This window comes from Mus caroli, unplaced genomic scaffold, assembly GCF_978045245.1.
Source record: "Mus caroli unplaced genomic scaffold, Mus_caroli_1 scaffold_3, whole genome shotgun sequence".
In the NCBI taxonomy this organism is placed as follows: Eukaryota; Metazoa; Chordata; class Mammalia; order Rodentia; family Muridae; genus Mus; species Mus caroli.
The window spans coordinates 82,375,533-82,392,552 of NW_028227258.1; the positions used below are offsets into that span (position 1 = coordinate 82,375,533).

Genomic DNA, 17,020 nt, shown 5'->3' on the forward strand with positions numbered 1-17,020 from the left:
GCAAAGCCAGCACGGTGGCAGAATACTCCAGCAGCCCACGTGAAGAGGAACTGAGCTCTCAAGACAGCAACTAGAGCAGCCCATAGTAATGTGGGTAAGACACTCTCGCCTGGCCCAGTCACACCTCAGGTGCTGAGAAGCCAGCCTCCATTCCCATGGAGGTCTAGACTCCCAAAGGCTGTGGGAGATAACAAAGCTTTTTATATATTTTTTTAATGTTATACATTTGAGATGTCTGTAAAAGAGAACTTTCATATGTCCTGTGATTGGAATACTCAAGGTATGCCATTTCCCTCAGAAGACTAGACAACGCCTTCTCAGTGGTCCAGCCAGCCAGCCTCTCACCTGCTCCACTTTAGGCCTCTCTAGAATTGTTCTCTGCCACTCTTTTCTCCTCCAGACTAACTCAGCATCAGCTGCAGCCCCACCCTGACATTCCTCCGAGGCCTCAGAAGGCCTCTTGATGGGACACGCCTCCCCTATCTCTTTTTTCCTCTTATCTCTGTTTGCCATTGAGAAGGCTAGGCTGATTCCGTGACAGGCTTCAAATTGGCCGTTAAGTTTAGGCAGTTAGGCCTAAATCTCTGTCTCCAAGAACTGGACAATTCCAAGCAAATCCATGCCTCAGACACTACCCTGTCACCTGGCCTGAGGCAGGGACAATGGGTCAGCAGCATTTTCCAGACTTCCTCAGCTACTTCCTTGGTGACATTTTTCAGACCTCCCCAGCAAGTTTCCAGCCTCCACACCCAGGTAATGGAATGTCCGTAGAGATGGGTCCAACAGATTAACATGTAAGTCACCTACCCCAGAATTCCCTAATGTGCTTTATATTAGGCCTGCAAGCTCCCTTGGGTGTGTCTCCATCTTGGTAATAGAGACCCCAGCATGCTAGACTTTTGCAGAATAAAACACTCTTTCTGTTTACACACTTCGAGTCCGGGGTATCATTCTTCGGAGAATCATGGACCCTTACAACATACCATAGATATCATTCATTACCTGATTCCTCTCATTTGGTTGTAAGTTAAATTGGTACAGAGGATTTTTTTTGTTTTTTGTTTTTTATTTTGTTGTTGTTGTTGTTTTTATCTATTCCCAGTGTCATGAAGAGTGTCTGGTTCATAGCAGGTACTTCACAGGAATTTCTCAAATGAATAGCATGAATATTTAGACCCTAAGAGCCCCCAGCTAAGCATAGTGGCACAGCTTATGATCTTACCACTCAGAAGGCAGAGGCAGGAGGAACATGAATCTAGGACCAGCCTAAGACAGTGAAACACGGACTTAGAAAAAAGTAAGGGCTAGAATGAGAAGTAGCTGGGTCAGAATATTTACCTACCGTGCCCAAGGCTCTGGATTCTATCTCTAAAATAACGCACACTCGTCTCAGGGCTGCCTGGCAGTTCCAGGTCCAGAGACTCCAGTCACCAGCCAGGTTTATGAGTCTGCTTCTCATCTGGTCTTTGTGGGTGCCTTACTGACATGCAAGTCTCTCTCTCTCTCTCTCCTTCTCTCTTACACACACATACACACACACACACACACACACACACACACACACACACACACGCCAACTTAAATGAAAAAAGTTTAGAAGCAAATATAAATAAGTAGGTAGTTAACATTTCCTTAAGCTGAAAATATGTGATTAAAGTGTATTTGGTTTAGTTTTAGAATTATTAACTTTATGAAGAGTAGAGCTTTAACTCTCTTGAAAAGTTAGTAACGGTAATAGTTGTATTCTTTATTGGAGAACCTGTTCATCTTGAGATTCTCCAGAAAAAAACAAATCCGATATTTTGGGCCAAATTTGAAACAAGCTTTATTAAAGAGTCAGTGCTGACCAATCAATGGGCTTTGGTCAGGACCGTCCCGGGAATTCCCTCCTTAGAATGGCCTCCAGCCACAATCCGCAGGGGCTTATAAGGGCAAACCTACAGGTCCCTGTGCTTTCCCATGATGCTTTGTAATTTCCCAAGAACTACAATTCCCAGCATTCCAGGAAGTTACCCTCGGTGGGCAGGTGGGACCTTATAGGTTAATTTGGGGCATACTGACCTTTATTGTTAAACATTTTGTGTGGAAATTACCCCCTACAAAGGGCAGAAACATTTACTTCAACTTCAACCCAGCACCATCAATTTTCAATAATTTCCTAATCCCAAATTGCTTTTGAAATGTTAATAGCCGGGCGTGTTGGCGCACGCCTTTAATCCCAGCACTCGAGAGGCAGAGGCAGGCGGATTTCTGAGACTTTGTAGGCCAGCCTGGTCTACAAAGTGAGTTCCAGGACAGCCAGGGCTACACAGAGAAACCCTGTCTCGAGAAAAAAAAAGAAAGAAAAAGAAAATGTTAATAAATTTAAGCTCTTCTTGAAAAGAATACATTGAAGATGATAGAATTGATTGTTGTTTTTTTATTAGTGGCTTTAAATAACCCTGCTCCCAACACATCAATAAGGTGACAAGGTCAGTTCAAAGTGAGGGAGAGAAGGCCTCAGTGGTGGTGGTAGGGAGCATCTCATCCCCTGCCTTCAAGGCAGATGCTGAAGAGCCAGGTCCTGGGGAAGTAGGTGGTGGCAGAGCCACATGCAGAGACCCTGCAGGTCTTGTCTCCCGCTTTAGTTTTCCTGCCCAAGGTACTGATATGGAACAAATCAAGGAACACTCAGAAAACCCACACATGACCAACACTGACCCATCAAGGAAGGAGTGCACATCTCTGCATACTTCCTTCACTTCGGAGCATTTGGCCACCTCCTAAGGCAGGTGTCTCAATCCGTCCATGTATCAAGGTGTCACCTGTCTCAGAACCTTCAGACCAACAACAAGGGTCAGATTGTAGCTCAAATACAATGTAGGGAAATGCTATATATTCTTCAGGAACAAATATTGCACTTGAGTGAAAGATCCAACATCAGCAATCAGCAATGTGTTGGCATCAGCAATCATGTGACATGTGGGAGAATGACACCCCATCCCAGTGTAAAGGAAAAAAAAGTGAAGCCTTATAGAGAAGATCTGTTGATTTCTCAGACAGCCATGGAAATATTAAACAGTCGTCATATTATCAGGTGCTCTGGGCTGGTCACATTGTAGGACTGCAGGTGACTTTGGTTTCAGAGACAGTAAACTGTACCTCTGGAATCCTGACAGCAATTTCAGCCTAGAAATCATTCACTCAGGCTGGACAGTGGTGACGGTGTCACCTTTGATCCTAGCACTCAGGAGACAGAGATAGGCAGATCTCTGTGAGTTGGAGAGCAGCCAGGTCTAGAGAGGGAGTTCCAGGATAGCCAGAGTTCTGTCTCCAAAAGCAATCAAGCAACAACAAAAAAGAAGAGAGGAGGGGGAGAAGAAAAAGAAAAAGGAAGAAAAGAGAAAAAGGGAGGAAAGAAGGAACGGAGGGAGGGAGGGAGGAAGGGAGGGAGGGAGAAAGGAGGAAGGGAGGGGGAGGAAGGGAGGAAGTAAGAAGGGAGGGAAGGAAGGAGGGAGGGAGGGAGGGAAGGAAGGAAAGAAGGAAGGAAGGAAGGAAGGAAGGAAGGAAGGAAGGAAGGAAGGAAGGAAGGAAGGAAGGAAGGAAGGAAGGAAGGAAAATAAATTATGGGTCTACAGAGGATTTTATATAGAGAAACCCTCTCTCAAAAAAAACAAACAAACAAACAAAAAAGAAAGAAAAAGAAAGAAAAGAAATTGTTAGATGCAGAGAACTCAATAAAGGGTATTAAGCCTGAGTCGGAGGTGGTGGGAGAGTGGGGGCTGAGGAAAGTAAAGATATGACCTAACACCCCGTGCCTTAGCATGCCTGTTGCTTTCTCTAGCCTCCATTGAGTCTTTTAGGAAAATTTGACAGGATAGCATTGAGACTGGTGAGGGAGAGGGAAGGAAAGAAGAGGGGGAAGGAGGGGGAAGAAAAAAAATGAGTTAAGTATTTAGTATCTTTTAAAGCACAGAAAAGCATGATTACATAATGCAGTGAGAGCAGCAGGTTTTGTTCTGCCTCCACACCGTTCTTAATTTCACATTAGATATGGAAATCCTCCAAGAGGAAAGCGGAAGCATTCAATTTGAAATTATTTAGAAAATAGAGAACATATGTAAATAGTTGAAAATTTAAAACGAAAAAAAAAAATCACCCACAGCCCATTTACTGGAAGAGGTCCTGACAATACGTTTCCATACAGCTTTTCTCTCCTCTTAGCTGCCTTGTTAGAACTGTGTCTTCTGTGTCAACTGTGCTGAAATTAGGCAATATGGATTCATTATCCTGAAATAAATAAACAAAAGCATAAGCTGTACATTATTGTTGATCTTTACGTTGTGTTGTGTGTTGTACAAAATGTAGTTGATTTCACTTGCCCATCCTACGAGCTTGGGAAGAAATAGATACTGTTGCTCTTGGATGAGATGCTGTGTATCTATTCAGCTGGGCCCAGTTTCACTGTGTCCTTCCTAGATCCTTATCTCTATGTGTCTAAGACAGAAGAGTAGTGAGAATCTAATTAACCTCCCTCCTGGCAATTTGCTCCTGTGCCTCACAGATGGGGACACTGCTGTAGGACACATAAAGAGGCTCCAGTTTTCTCAGAAAACTGACTTTTTCACTATGCAGTGTTGCTCTTAATCTCGGATAATCTCCTGGTCTGTTGTACTTTGAAGATAAAACTGGTGCTCCGGCTTCCTGGGGTCATTTCTCATCTTTCTAAATTGATAAGCTTATTGATAAAATGAAGGTGAATTTCTCATGAACAATGAGAATTCTTAGGTCCTGTATTTTAGCCTTTGTTACTGTTTGTCTTTTCATATTGATTTTCTCTTTTTTGCTCTCTCTACTTTTAATTCTACACATTATTAGATTCCGTTTTCTTCTTTTTCTTACTCTATCAATATACATCTTTCCTAAAAAAACTTCTTAGGGGTTGCTCTAATCAGATTTTTTTCTAATCTCACAATAGACATTATCCACTAATCTCAGTCCACTATTAAATAACACAGTGACTACATAATCTGACGAAATCCACCGTGTTTTCTGCTATAGCACAGTGCCCTGTGTTGCTACACATGCCTGCTATCCTGGCACTTGGGAGAGTGCAACAGGATGATTGCGGGTTTGATACCAGCCTGGGCTATCTGGAATGGGATGCAGCTTGTGATAGAGCATTTGTCTGACATCATGAGTTAAATCCAGCATTGGAAACAAATAAAAATAAGCCAACTATTTTGTTTCCCAGACAGGTCAGGTTCTGCCTTGTAGACAGTTTCCAGCGCTCCCTCCTGTCCCTTAGAGCTTATCATTTATAAATTACAATCATCTTTAAAGTAAATTACAATCATCTTTAAAGTAAATTACAATCATCTTTAAAGTAAAAGATGGCTACCTGTTCTTATTAACTGAAGTGTGTCAACCCAGGGCATGTTTTGTTTTGTTTTGTTTTGTTTTGTTTTGTTTTGTTTTGTTTTGTTTTGTTTTGTTTTGTTTTGTTTTGTTGAGACAGGGTTTCTCTGTGTAGCCCTGGCTGTGCTGGAACTCACTTTGTAGACCAGGCTGGCCTTGAACTCAGAAATCCACCTGCCTCTGCCTCCCGAGTGCTGGGATTAAAGGCATGCACCACCACGCCCGGCTTTTCTTTCTTTCTTCTTCTTCTTCTTCTTTTTTTTTTTTTTTTTTTTTTAATTCTCCAATCATCAGCTTGAAACCCCAGTGAGGTTCATAAAAGCGACGCTGACTGACCTATGGGTGCTTCCGCAGGACGACTTCACGCACTGAGAGGTCCCAGCTCTAGCCTCTGTACCCTTGTACCCATTTGTTGATGACTCTTCAAGTGCCTCCCAGCCTGGCACTGCCTCTATGGGCTCTTGCTCCTCTAGAGCATTCACCGAGCTCCTCCACTGTCCCAGAATAGTCCAAGCTGTGATCTCAATTCTCTAAAGAACATTGTTGGTTTCTCAGTTTGCTCCACGTTTTTCTTGTCATAATCTAAGGGAAGACTTCCAAGCCCTTTGAGTGCTAGAGGAAAACCAAAAACTACAAATCTTAGTGTTTTACGCAGTTTGTAACTTTGACCACACAAAAAGATGAAGAAAAGCTGATGTCTAAGAGTAAATGACTTTTCTAATTTTACTTGCAAGGGAATGGGTGGACTGGAGATCATAATGTAAAATGATATCATCCAGACTCAGAAAGACAAATAACCTGTTTTTCCTGATATGCAGATCCTGATTTAAACATGAATGGACATGTAAAAGGGGAACTATCAAGGAGGAGGAAGGGGTTTAAGAGAGTAGGAGAAGGGAGAGCAAGAAAAGGTAACAAGCGTAAACAGAAAATATGAAGAGTCTTCTCTCAAATACAGAGTCTGTATTTGAGCATGTGTGCATATGATGGAGGCAGGAAGGGAGGGAGGGAGGGAGGGAGAGGGAGAGGAGGAGGGGGAGGGGGAGAGAGAGAGAGTATCAGGGAAAAGAAGATCAGTAAGGTGGCTTGAAGGTCTACATGGAAATTCTAAAGTGTCTCACCAGCAATATCACATGTCACCAAGATATTTGTGGCTCATCTTTTTGAGCTCTTAGGTTTATTAATAAAATAATTTAATAATTGACTCAGAAGAACACTTCTGAAAAAAGAACTTAAAGGGAAAAAGCCTAGGACACGCAAGCTTCAATAGTCAACAGCTACACAGAGGAGGAAGATGGAGGAGAGGAAATGGAGACATTTGAAGGCAGCCACGTGGTGGATGATCAGAGGTGGTGGCTTCTGAGAAATAGAGGGGGAAGGTATATATATATATATATATGTTCTGTCCAATATCCTAAAGAAAGAGACAGAAAGTAATAAAAAGGAAAAGTTACACCTTTCTGAAATCAGGTAGCAGACCCTCATTGAGGCTCCCTCTATGAAGACCTCATCAGAGCTGTGAGGAAGGCATTCTATCTCAATAAACGGGTAATTATTCTTCCCACCTCTTTATCATTCCTTAATGTAAGTCAACCTTTCCAGGTATGGTCAGTGAGCCTGCAGACTGACCAGCCCAACTGCATTAACTCTCATGTTTTGGGAAGCTTGGAATGTTAGGTCTCCCCTAGGCCACTGAAATACATTTCTCTTAAGGAGACTCATCAATACAGACTTCTGTAGCATTTCCCCCTCTGAAGAGGTAACCCTAAAATCCTTTAGGCTATGGGATAAAGTTGAGCACTAAATATATAAAGCATTTTTACTGTGAAAATCTAGATATTCAATTCTAAAGCTTTGCCAGTGGGGATAAATGCCTGGACTGGACTTTCAGTCCCACCCCAGGTATAGCTCCAGGGCTGGGTGCTGGTTCACAAGGAGTTAACTCCCTTTAGACATTCCCTGTCCAAGAGCCAAGGACTTTCCTGGAACTGCCTATAAACTGTTCTGCCAATTCCTGTCCCCTGGTCTCATCAGATGGACAGTAAAGAGGAGTGGGAGAGTGAATATAATTAGGATACAAGGAGGTCAATGGATGAAATGTCATAACTAAAGTCCATTATTTTGTATGCTAAGTAAAAAAAAAATTTAAAAAAAAACACTAAAAGTGGCTTTCCTAGAGAAATACTGCTAACAGACAAAGCTAAAGTTGGAATCTAGATCTTACATTATTGGCATTTATGTTTGGTTATTAGTGCAAAAGGTGCAGTCTCTTTAAAAGTCTGTGTCAGAGTCTTTCAGGCTAGGGCTCTCTTTAGTATGATGTGCAAAGCACTAGACAGAAATGTCCATAGAAAGAGCTCTCAGGCCTGAAACGAGCTCCAACATCCATTTACATTTTAGGGAATTCTCAACAGAGGGAGCCTCAGCTTTTCCTATCAGTTTAAAACAATAGTGAAGGGTGTGGCCACGGGGTCTCTTTGGTCTTAAAGTGATGATATCATAGATTCTGTTTATGTTCTGTATCTTTGGAAAAGAGTCTGTGTCTGTGTCCTGTAGGCTTAACTTGGAAACTGTGTAGACTCTGCTCCAGACAGCTGCAGTAGAGCAAAGACGGTAGCAACGTGAATCATGGGAATGTTTTGCTTTCCCAGTACATATAAAAGTTCTTCCTACAGTGTCATCTACTGTGTGTACAATAGATGATGTCTAAAGAGTATGTAAACCTATCTTAATTTGAAGTACTCAGTCGGGCTTCCTCTGGCAGCTGAGAGGAATAGATGCATAGACCCTCAGTCAAACATTAGTTTCATAGAGCCCAAATTGGAGATCTCCACTGGGTCCCTCCCCTTGGGCTCCGGAGACCCCGTGGAAGAGGCAGGGAATTGTAGGAACCAAAGGAACACAAGAACAAGGCCCACAGAATCAACTAAGCAGGGCTCATAGAGGCTCATGGAGACTGAACCGGCAATTACAGAGCCTGCCATGGGTCTGCGCTAGGTCCTCTGCATATACATTATGGTTGTTGCCAAAACCCCTTAATTTAATGTGGAAAAAATTAAAGAAATTAATTGCAAAGTACATAAAATTAAACTCAATAAGCAAATCTCTGCCTGTTTATGTGTGCACATAAACAGGAAGTTGTTTCTCGATTTTTTTCAATCACTAAATTAATCATTTCTCTTTAGAAAATTATCTTCTTTCGTTCTTCATGATACTCTGCCTCCCAGTGCAGTTCTCTGATGGATGTAGAGTTGAAAGCAAGGCTTCCTTTCAAGAAACCTTATCTCCTAACGTCTCCACTTTTCTTCTCTTTCTTGTGAATCTCACATGACCAGATAGTGGATGGTGTCAGCTTAATCCACTCCAAGAGGCCTGCCTGCCTGCCTCAAACTCAGACTAGGCCAGGAACTAGCACTTCCTCATTTTGAAGTTCACATCTGTGTCTTCTGCTGTGCTAGTACCCGGTCTAGAGAGACAGCATTGCTGTCTAGGAGAGGTCTGTCACACACACACACACACACACACACACACACACACACACACGGTTTTCAGCTACAGAAGAGTCAGGCAGATCTACATCATATGCTAGTGGTTGATTTTTTTCTCTGAATCTTAATCAGATGTCTGAAGCCTGCACTCTAGTCCATTACTCTTGATTCTTATAGCTCTTTAGGTGGGGTGGGATACAGCTACTGCTCTGGAACATGATGCACAGCCTGGTTTCACAGGAAAGCTTCCTGGAAGCTATTTTCAAAGAAATTACCTCCCGGGGCCAAGCTTTATTTTCAGCAACTCCAGTGTATGGATTTGTATAAAGCCACCTCCCTTGTCTACTGAAATGTGCCAGCAAGCCACAAAGGCAACGGTCTTACAGGCATGTAGTTCACATTACAGTAGCACACACATATTAGTCCATTAATTGTTTACATTTGTCTAAGTCCATGATTCCAGCTACATGGGAGGCTGAGGCAGAAGGATCACAGAGTCTACTTGGGCTGTGGAGTGAGCGTTAAGCCAGTCTAGGCAACCTTGGAATAAACTGTCTCAACTTGAAAAGGGGGGAATGAGAGTTGGGAGTGCAAATTAGGAGAGCGCATGCTTAACAATAAAGGCAAAACGGGGTGGAATGATCATTTATTTTGTAAGAGTGTGAGGTAGCGCCGGCTTTGTCTCATCCACAAACTGCACAATTAGAGGTGTGGTGTTTAGGAGAAGGTGACTTGCTACTCCCTGAATGAGCCTTTCAAAAACTCTCTAGTTAACTCGCTGATTGACAGAGGGCCTGAGGACTCCTTAGTCACCTGACTGAGCTCCAGCCCTCCACTGGGAGGGTGGCCCGAGCCTCCGCCTGGGAGGGACTCCGGTCTCCCTTTCAGATTCCGGCAGGAAGTCCGCACGCGTCCAGGGAAGAGTCAGCAGTGAGAACCCACCAGGTCACCTGAGTCTAAGGTGGCCCTGGGTCTGAGAGCCGCCCTGCAACCTTCAGCTCCTCGGGAAAACTCGCAGAGCAAGTAAGTGCCAGCACTCGTGACGTCAGCCCGGAGACAGGCGAAGCTGCACTCAGATTGGAGGAAATTAAAGGAAACCAGAAATGAAATCTTTAAACTAGAGCAGGCGGCATTGATCGAGCGCCGGCACTATCTTAAATGCAGGGGAGGAGCTGCTTAAAACTTTAAAGAAGTCGGGAGAAAAAGCAGATAGAATGAATGTAGCTTAATAAAATATTAAGTGGATACTTAACACGTAATCCTTAGAATCCTTGGACTTGAGACTTTTCACGGAATGTTGAAAGCTTTTACCTTGGAGAAATGCGAACTATTTCGATAACTGCTGCCTGGTTGGTAATCTAAGGTAAACGCGTGTGGGCAGGTCACGTGATACCTGACCCACGTGATATTTATGGTCCTATTGTCTAAATAAAAATTGAAAAAATTTTAAATGAATGTGAGGGATCTAGCACAAGTTTAAAGCTTGACTGAGCTCTGGAGCGAGTTTAAAGTCCACCTAGAAAAGCTTGGCGAGACTGTCTCAAATCAAACAAAGTAAACAAGGGGTTCGGGTATAGCTGAGCAGAGCGTTTGCCGGGCATGCTGGATTATTAAGAAATATAATAATAATAGTAATAATAATAATAATAATGGATTTTGTTTGCTTGCTTGCTTTTCTAAAGACAGGGTCTCACTAGTGTTGTCCTGGATAGTCTGAAACTAGCTATGTAAACCAAGCAGGCGATGATCTCAAAGATCTTCCTGCTTCTGCCTTCTGAGTGCCGGAAGTTAGCTTGCTACCAACCTAGGCTGAAAATAAGATTTTTAGAGGAATAATTTGAGGCTAGGTTTGTGCGAAAAAAGGGTTGGGGATACATGTTCAATAAAGTAATGATGCTTCTCTTTACCACAGAAATGTCACTGATTTAGCACGACATGGACTCTTCCTTGTGGCAGCCTGGGATTGTTGGTTCACAGGGAATTAGATCATGTGCTTTTGGAAATGCGCTGGAGCCGTGTGCTGTAAACGAACATCGTTTATCTAAGGCAATAACTGACTGGAGTTGATTCAGCAGTCAAATGAGGTCATGCGCTCTAATTAGCACTACTAATTATTCATCCAATTCAGGCTGAAACCTGTGGCTGCCCATCAATACCCCTTAGTGGAGCCTTCTTTCTTGTAAAATAATCTGCCTCATTAAATGGTTAGGCACTGTCCTCTTAGCCATGCACTTGCTTTGCTTGTTTTAATGAAAATGGAAAAAAAAAATGATTTAGCTATGAAACCTGTATTTTAAGTCCCAGGACAGCTTTCCAAATAGCTCTCCTGCCTCATATCTAGAAGTCCTGTTGGTTATTTGCTTATTTATTAGGTCTAAATGGAATCTCCTGCCTCGTATTTAACAGCCCTGATATTTATTTATCTGTCCTATTTATTTAGTGAACAAAGAGAAGTCTTTACGCAGGTTCGCAAGTGCTGGGGCTGTTGGTATGTGCCAAGGATCTTTCCTGATACCACATTCCTCTTTTCTTCACTGAGAGAGCCAGAACTTTTTTGTAGCCATGATATCTGATAGAACTTTTTACAGTGACAGAAAATTCTAAATTTGCAGGGATCAGAATCGCGGCTGATGGACACCTTCGGCAACTGAGTACTTAAAATATAATTTAGCTGAAGACCTGATTTCTTTCCTTGTCTTGACCTGAATAATTGTATTGAAAGGTTAGTTACTTTGTGTGACTTGGTGCTTCCCGATTGCACAGCAGGGATGTCTAACTGACGACTTTGCACTCTTCTGTAAGCTGCCATGTGAACCACACTGCTGGTTAGATTGGATTTTGCAAGATCTTCTATCTTCATTTTTAAAAATTGATGGTATATATATTTATTTATGCATGCATACAGCATGAACATCATGTGTGTGCCCTGTGCTGGGAAATGAACCCAGGGTCCAGTCATATTAAGCACATGTTCGATCACTGATCTGTACCTTAGGAAAGACTCTTGAGCTGTGAACTTGCTACCCAAGGCTCTACCAACGGACAGAAAAGATTCTGAATCTGTAATGGCTATGCAACCTGAGTGCACCTTTACGCTCATGTCCGAAACACAGCAAAACTCACTTACAAAACACTTACTTAGTTCTGAAAGTCTTCTCAGGCAAGCTTGAATTTAATTGACACAATGGAAAGCAGAAACATGTTCATCATGCCGGACTGCTTTACAGGGAAACGACCCTTGTCATGTAGAAAATACTGGATCCAGATCCTGTAAAAAGTTAGATTTTCAAACTCTGAAGGAAAAAAAATGGTTTATCTTATTATAAGTCAGTGATTTTAAAAGGAGTGATATGTTTTGAAACTTGTATCTTGGGTATTCTAAGTTTCTGGGCTAATATCCACTTATCAGTGAGTACATATCATGTGAGTTCTTTTGTGATTGGGTTACCTCACTCAGGATGATGCCTTCCAGGTCCATCCATTTGCCTAGGAATTTCATAAATTCATTCTTTTTAATAACTGAGTAGTACTCCATTGTGTAAATGTACCACATTTTCTGTATCCATTCCTCTGTTGAGGGACATCTGGGTTCTTTCCAGCTTCTGGCTATTATAAATAAGGCTGCTATGAACATAGTGGAGCATGTGTCCTTCTTACTAGTTGGAACATCTTCTGGATATATGCCCAGGAGAGGTATTGTGGGATCCTCTGGTAGGACTATGTCCAATTTTCTGAGGAATCGCCAGACATGAAACTCAAGAAGAATGAAAACCAAAGTGTGGTCACTTTGCCCCTTCTTAGATTTGGGAACAAAACACCCATGGAAGGAGTTACAGAGACAAACTTTGGAGCTGAGACAAAAGGATGGACCATCCAGAGACTGCCCCACCCGGGGATCCATCCCATAATCAGCCTCCAAATGCAGACACCATTGCATACGCCAGCAAGATTTTGTGAAAGGACCCTGATATAGCTGTCTCTTGTAAGGCTATGCCTGGGCCTGACAAACACAGAAGTGGATGCTCACAGTCAGCTATTGGATGGATCACAGAGCCCCCAATGGAGGAGCTAAAGAAAGTACCCAAGGAGTTAAAGGGGTCTGCAACCCTATAGGTGGAACAACAATATGAACTAACCAGTACCCCCAGACCTCGTGTCTCTAGCTGCATATGTAGCAGAAGATGGCCTAGTTGGCCATCATTGGGAAGAGAGGCCCCTTGGTCTTGCAAACTTTATCTGCCTCAGTACAGGGGAACTCCAGGGCCAAGAAGTGGGAGTGGGTGGGTGGGGGAGTGGGCGGGAGGGTATGGGGGACTTTTGGGATAGTATTTGAAATATAAATGAAGAAAATACCTAATTAAAAAAAAAAGGATTGATAGTACAAATGAAGAACAGGGCAAATGCAAGCATATCATCTACAAATGATAGATATTTGCATAGCAACCTAACTGCAAAGAGGAGCCTTTGCCTCCTTTTGATTCAGAGACTTCATGTCCAGATCTCAGTGGGTTCACCTTCTTTTTTTGAATTTCAGAATCTCCTGTAAAAAGACAGATCGAAAGTAAGACAGGCTGCTGTCTGCTACCCTGCAACCATGAGCAGCAATGCAACAGACCTCACCACCGGCTACCTCTCCTCTGCTGCGGCAATCCTCCTGTTTGGCTCCAACTTTGTACCACTTAAAAAATATGACACTGGCGATGGTAATTGGTTTTTTTATTGTTAACCTAAACTTGCTTTTAAGTGTCTTTGTTATTTGCTTTGTTTTTGTTTTATCTTTTTAAAATAACAGCTAAAAAAATTACATTTTATTGCTCATACGGTCTATTGACTAGAACTCACATAAATCGTCTCACAGTGCCCCTTGTGGCGCACTGAGGGTGAGTCAGGACAGGAAGGACAGATGGTGCCTTGTAGCAAAGCCATGGTGGGTACCACTGGAAAAACTTCTTGACTGTGTCTGCTGTGTTTATAAAATAGGTAAGTTATGGCCAGTTCCACTATCAGCATTCATTTGAAAACCAGTAACCACCCAGCTGATATGGGAGACACCAAGCATATAACACAAACCTGTTTACTAGTGAACAAGCTCTTCTCTAACAAACCCTGAGGCAAACGCAGAACGCTGCTCTCAGTTAAAGAAAGATGTGTGGCAGGACCGTCACCTAGGCATGCGCACATACATCCCGCTCCACAGAGCTGTGCACCAGGCCTCCTCAGTTTACCACATGTGCACTCACAGACACACCTCCTTACCAGGCAACAATATACCATGCTTTTTCAGTTCACCGCACTCGATCCCAAGTTTACCGTATATGCTATAACTCATGTTCACTGACATCTGATGTCAGACCCCTATGCCTATAATCCAATAATCCACAGGCAGTGGTCTCAACACACAAACCTCCACTCCTTTTCAAATTAAAGGGCTAGGTTTGATATATTGTTACCACACTTAAGCATTTAATCGGTTAAAACTGCTGTTTTTATTAATTCCTGTTTTGCTTTTATGGTTTTGTTTTTTAAGTGCATTGCTGGTTCAGTTTGTCAGTTTGTCTTTCTCCAAACCAGATCTGGTTCTGTTTTGACGTTTTTACTGCACAGTTTTGCTCAGCACCATAGTTTTAGAAATGCACGTGCCACAATGTAGCAAACCAGTGCAAGCTGATGTTTAGTGAAGGAAAGCGGGGGTCCCCCTTGCCTGCCCGGATGGATGCCCTCCCTTTGGAAGCAAGAAGGGAGCGGAGACATCCAGTGAACACTCGCAGGAAGGTAACATCCCAGTTATTTTTAAATCTCCCTAGTTCCTTAGTCTTCATACTGCTTAGACAAAAGGATTACAAATCCTTTCTCCCAGCCTTTTCTTTTGAATGTTGACAGGAAGGAAAAAAAAAAAAAAAACCTAGTAAAAAACTAACCAAAATGGGCAGCTGACCAGGCTTTTGGGTTTTTGATCCTAGACAAGGGTCCCATGTGCTGTGGTAAATATTATTTGGGGGGCAGCATTACCCCACTTTGACCATATAGTTCCCAAATAAAAGATACAAAAGCCTTTCTATTTATAATAAGTCTTATAGCATTAGAGCTAAGTAGATATTAGCTCTCTATGCTATTTTGTCTACTTCCCTGTCAATAACCCCAAGATATCACTTGCCATGTTCCTCCTGGGCCACTCCTACTCCACCCTCATAACCAGCCCTCATGACCAGTGTTCAGGATCCACCTACCCCACTGCGACCACTTCCTTCTTCCTCCTCCCTCACTCTCCCTATGGTCCCAGCCTGAGAGCCCCCAATCCCAGAACCTCCAGCCCCATCTACCTCTCTTCTGTCCAGCTATAGCTATAGGCATCTCTATTAACCAATCAGGGATGGGGGGGGGGCAAGGCTTACAGAACAAAAGCTGGTATACGTGAAAATCTGCATGTTTGCTGGTTTTAGAGTACAGAATTTAGCTTTTGGATACAGGCAGCACCAGACCAACCCTCTACACCCGTGTGTGTGTGTCTGTCTGTCTGTCTGTATGTGTGTCTGTCTGTGTCTGTCTGTCTGTATCTGTCTGTCTGTGTGTGTTTGTTTCTGGAAGCTGAACCCCAGGTCTCGTCACGTAGTAGAACGCTCTAGTCTGAGCCACCACCAACCCAGCAAGTCTTACCAGTTTTTTGTTTTTAGTTTCTCACTTGTAGCATAAAGTTTCCTTTCCACTCCAACACTGCTTGTTACAAGTCTTGGAGGTTAGCAGACATTTGTTCCCCTCTACTCTTCTCTGTTGCGAGGATGAACAGAAATAGACAAAGGCTTTGCAAATTGCAAGCAACAATGGCAGTGTAGAATGACAGCTTCCTTGGTACCTCATTTGGTATGGAATATCTATCTTCCCAATCCCTGAGACCTTGATGTACAGGAGTCTTGAATGGTCACTGCCATGTTCATCTCCTGGTCAATAACCAGTAACTCCTTATCTCACAAAAAGTAGAGGTGTGCCAGCCTAGAAGGTTAAGTCTCAGGCCTGTAAAATCTAAAATCCATCTCATCACGGGAATTAAACTCCAACTGTGCGAGCCACAAACAGCCAAGTGTATCCCAAGGATTAAGTCACTGCTGCACCATTGGGAAGTTCTTGGTGCCATGTTTTGATGGTTGCAGTGAGACTGGCATCAGAGTGGAAATATAGGCTCGTTCTTCCCAAAATTCTTTAACAGACATTTCTTGGTTTGACTACAAAGTAAAAGAGCAGCGTGTAAAGCAGGAACACACTGGGGACTTCAGTGTCAAGCATCTAGGCTTTACGGTCCAGTTAGAAGTGTACCTACCAGATTTTTGACCAGATTTGTTTCCTTGGTGTCTGAGATTAGGCCCACCATGACATAAAGTAGCTGTAAGAGTAAATATACCACGTGCCCACTGTATGGGGGACATGTTGCGATTTGTGTCTGTCTCTCTAAGAACATCTTGCAGATATTCTTAAACATGCATATACTCCAATCTTTCTGCCAAGTAATGCCCGGTTGTCTTATTTGTAGGGATGTTCCTTCAGTGGGTGCTCTGTGCTGCCATTTGGTTGGTTGCCTTGGTGGTCAACTTGATACTGCACTGCCCTAAATTCTGGCCGTTTGCGATGCTTGGCGGCTGCATTTGGGCAACAGGTAATGTGTACATTCATCTTATACATGGGTCACACAGTCATATTTACAACCAGGAGACAAGGCACAGTGGGCTCATAGTCATTAGGTAGAAACGACAGGCATGAGCTTTGTATTGTTTTCTTTTTATACATTTTGGGAAATTTCTTGATTTCTTTTCCCTTTAAATGTTTTAGGTTCCTGCTAGAAAATTATTAGAGTAAAAGATATTTGATCCTTTAAACACATAACTCAAATGCCATTGTCTACATTTGACCTTTCTCCAGCATGTTTGTCGGAAAATGTTTATTACAGAGCTACCCTTTGTTAGCATCATTGGTGAGCTTATCCTTAAAAGCTGGCGAATAGCAGTGTGTAATCATTTTGAGTAACATTTAGCAAAGAAAAGAAAATTAAAAATCTCTTCGTTGCCGGGCAGTGGTGTCACACGCCTTTAACCCCAGCACTTGGGAAGCAGAGGCAGGCAGATTTCTGAATTCGAGGCTAGCCCGGT

The 17,020-nt window shown here is 42.8% G+C and overlaps 1 protein-coding gene across 7 annotated transcripts in view; it reads left to right on the top strand.

The window, feature by feature from the left end:
• The first annotated feature begins 34 nt into the window (after positions 1 to 34).
• Positions 35 to 17,020, top strand: part of Tmem144 (transmembrane protein 144) — a 40,695-nt gene continuing 23,709 nt past the window's right edge. The window contains exons 1-5 of one of the 7 annotated variants that reach the window (XM_029475434.2): positions 9,729 to 9,908; positions 10,798 to 10,969; positions 11,498 to 11,607; positions 13,420 to 13,588; positions 16,408 to 16,530. In XM_029475434.2, coding sequence (XP_029331294.1) covers positions 13,480 to 13,588; positions 16,408 to 16,530 — 232 coding nt within the window. In that variant the 5' untranslated portion in view covers positions 9,729 to 9,908; positions 10,798 to 10,969; positions 11,498 to 11,607; positions 13,420 to 13,479. The other 6 variants (XM_085835817.1, XM_021157853.2, XM_021157852.3 and 3 more) reach the window with 6 other exon arrangements.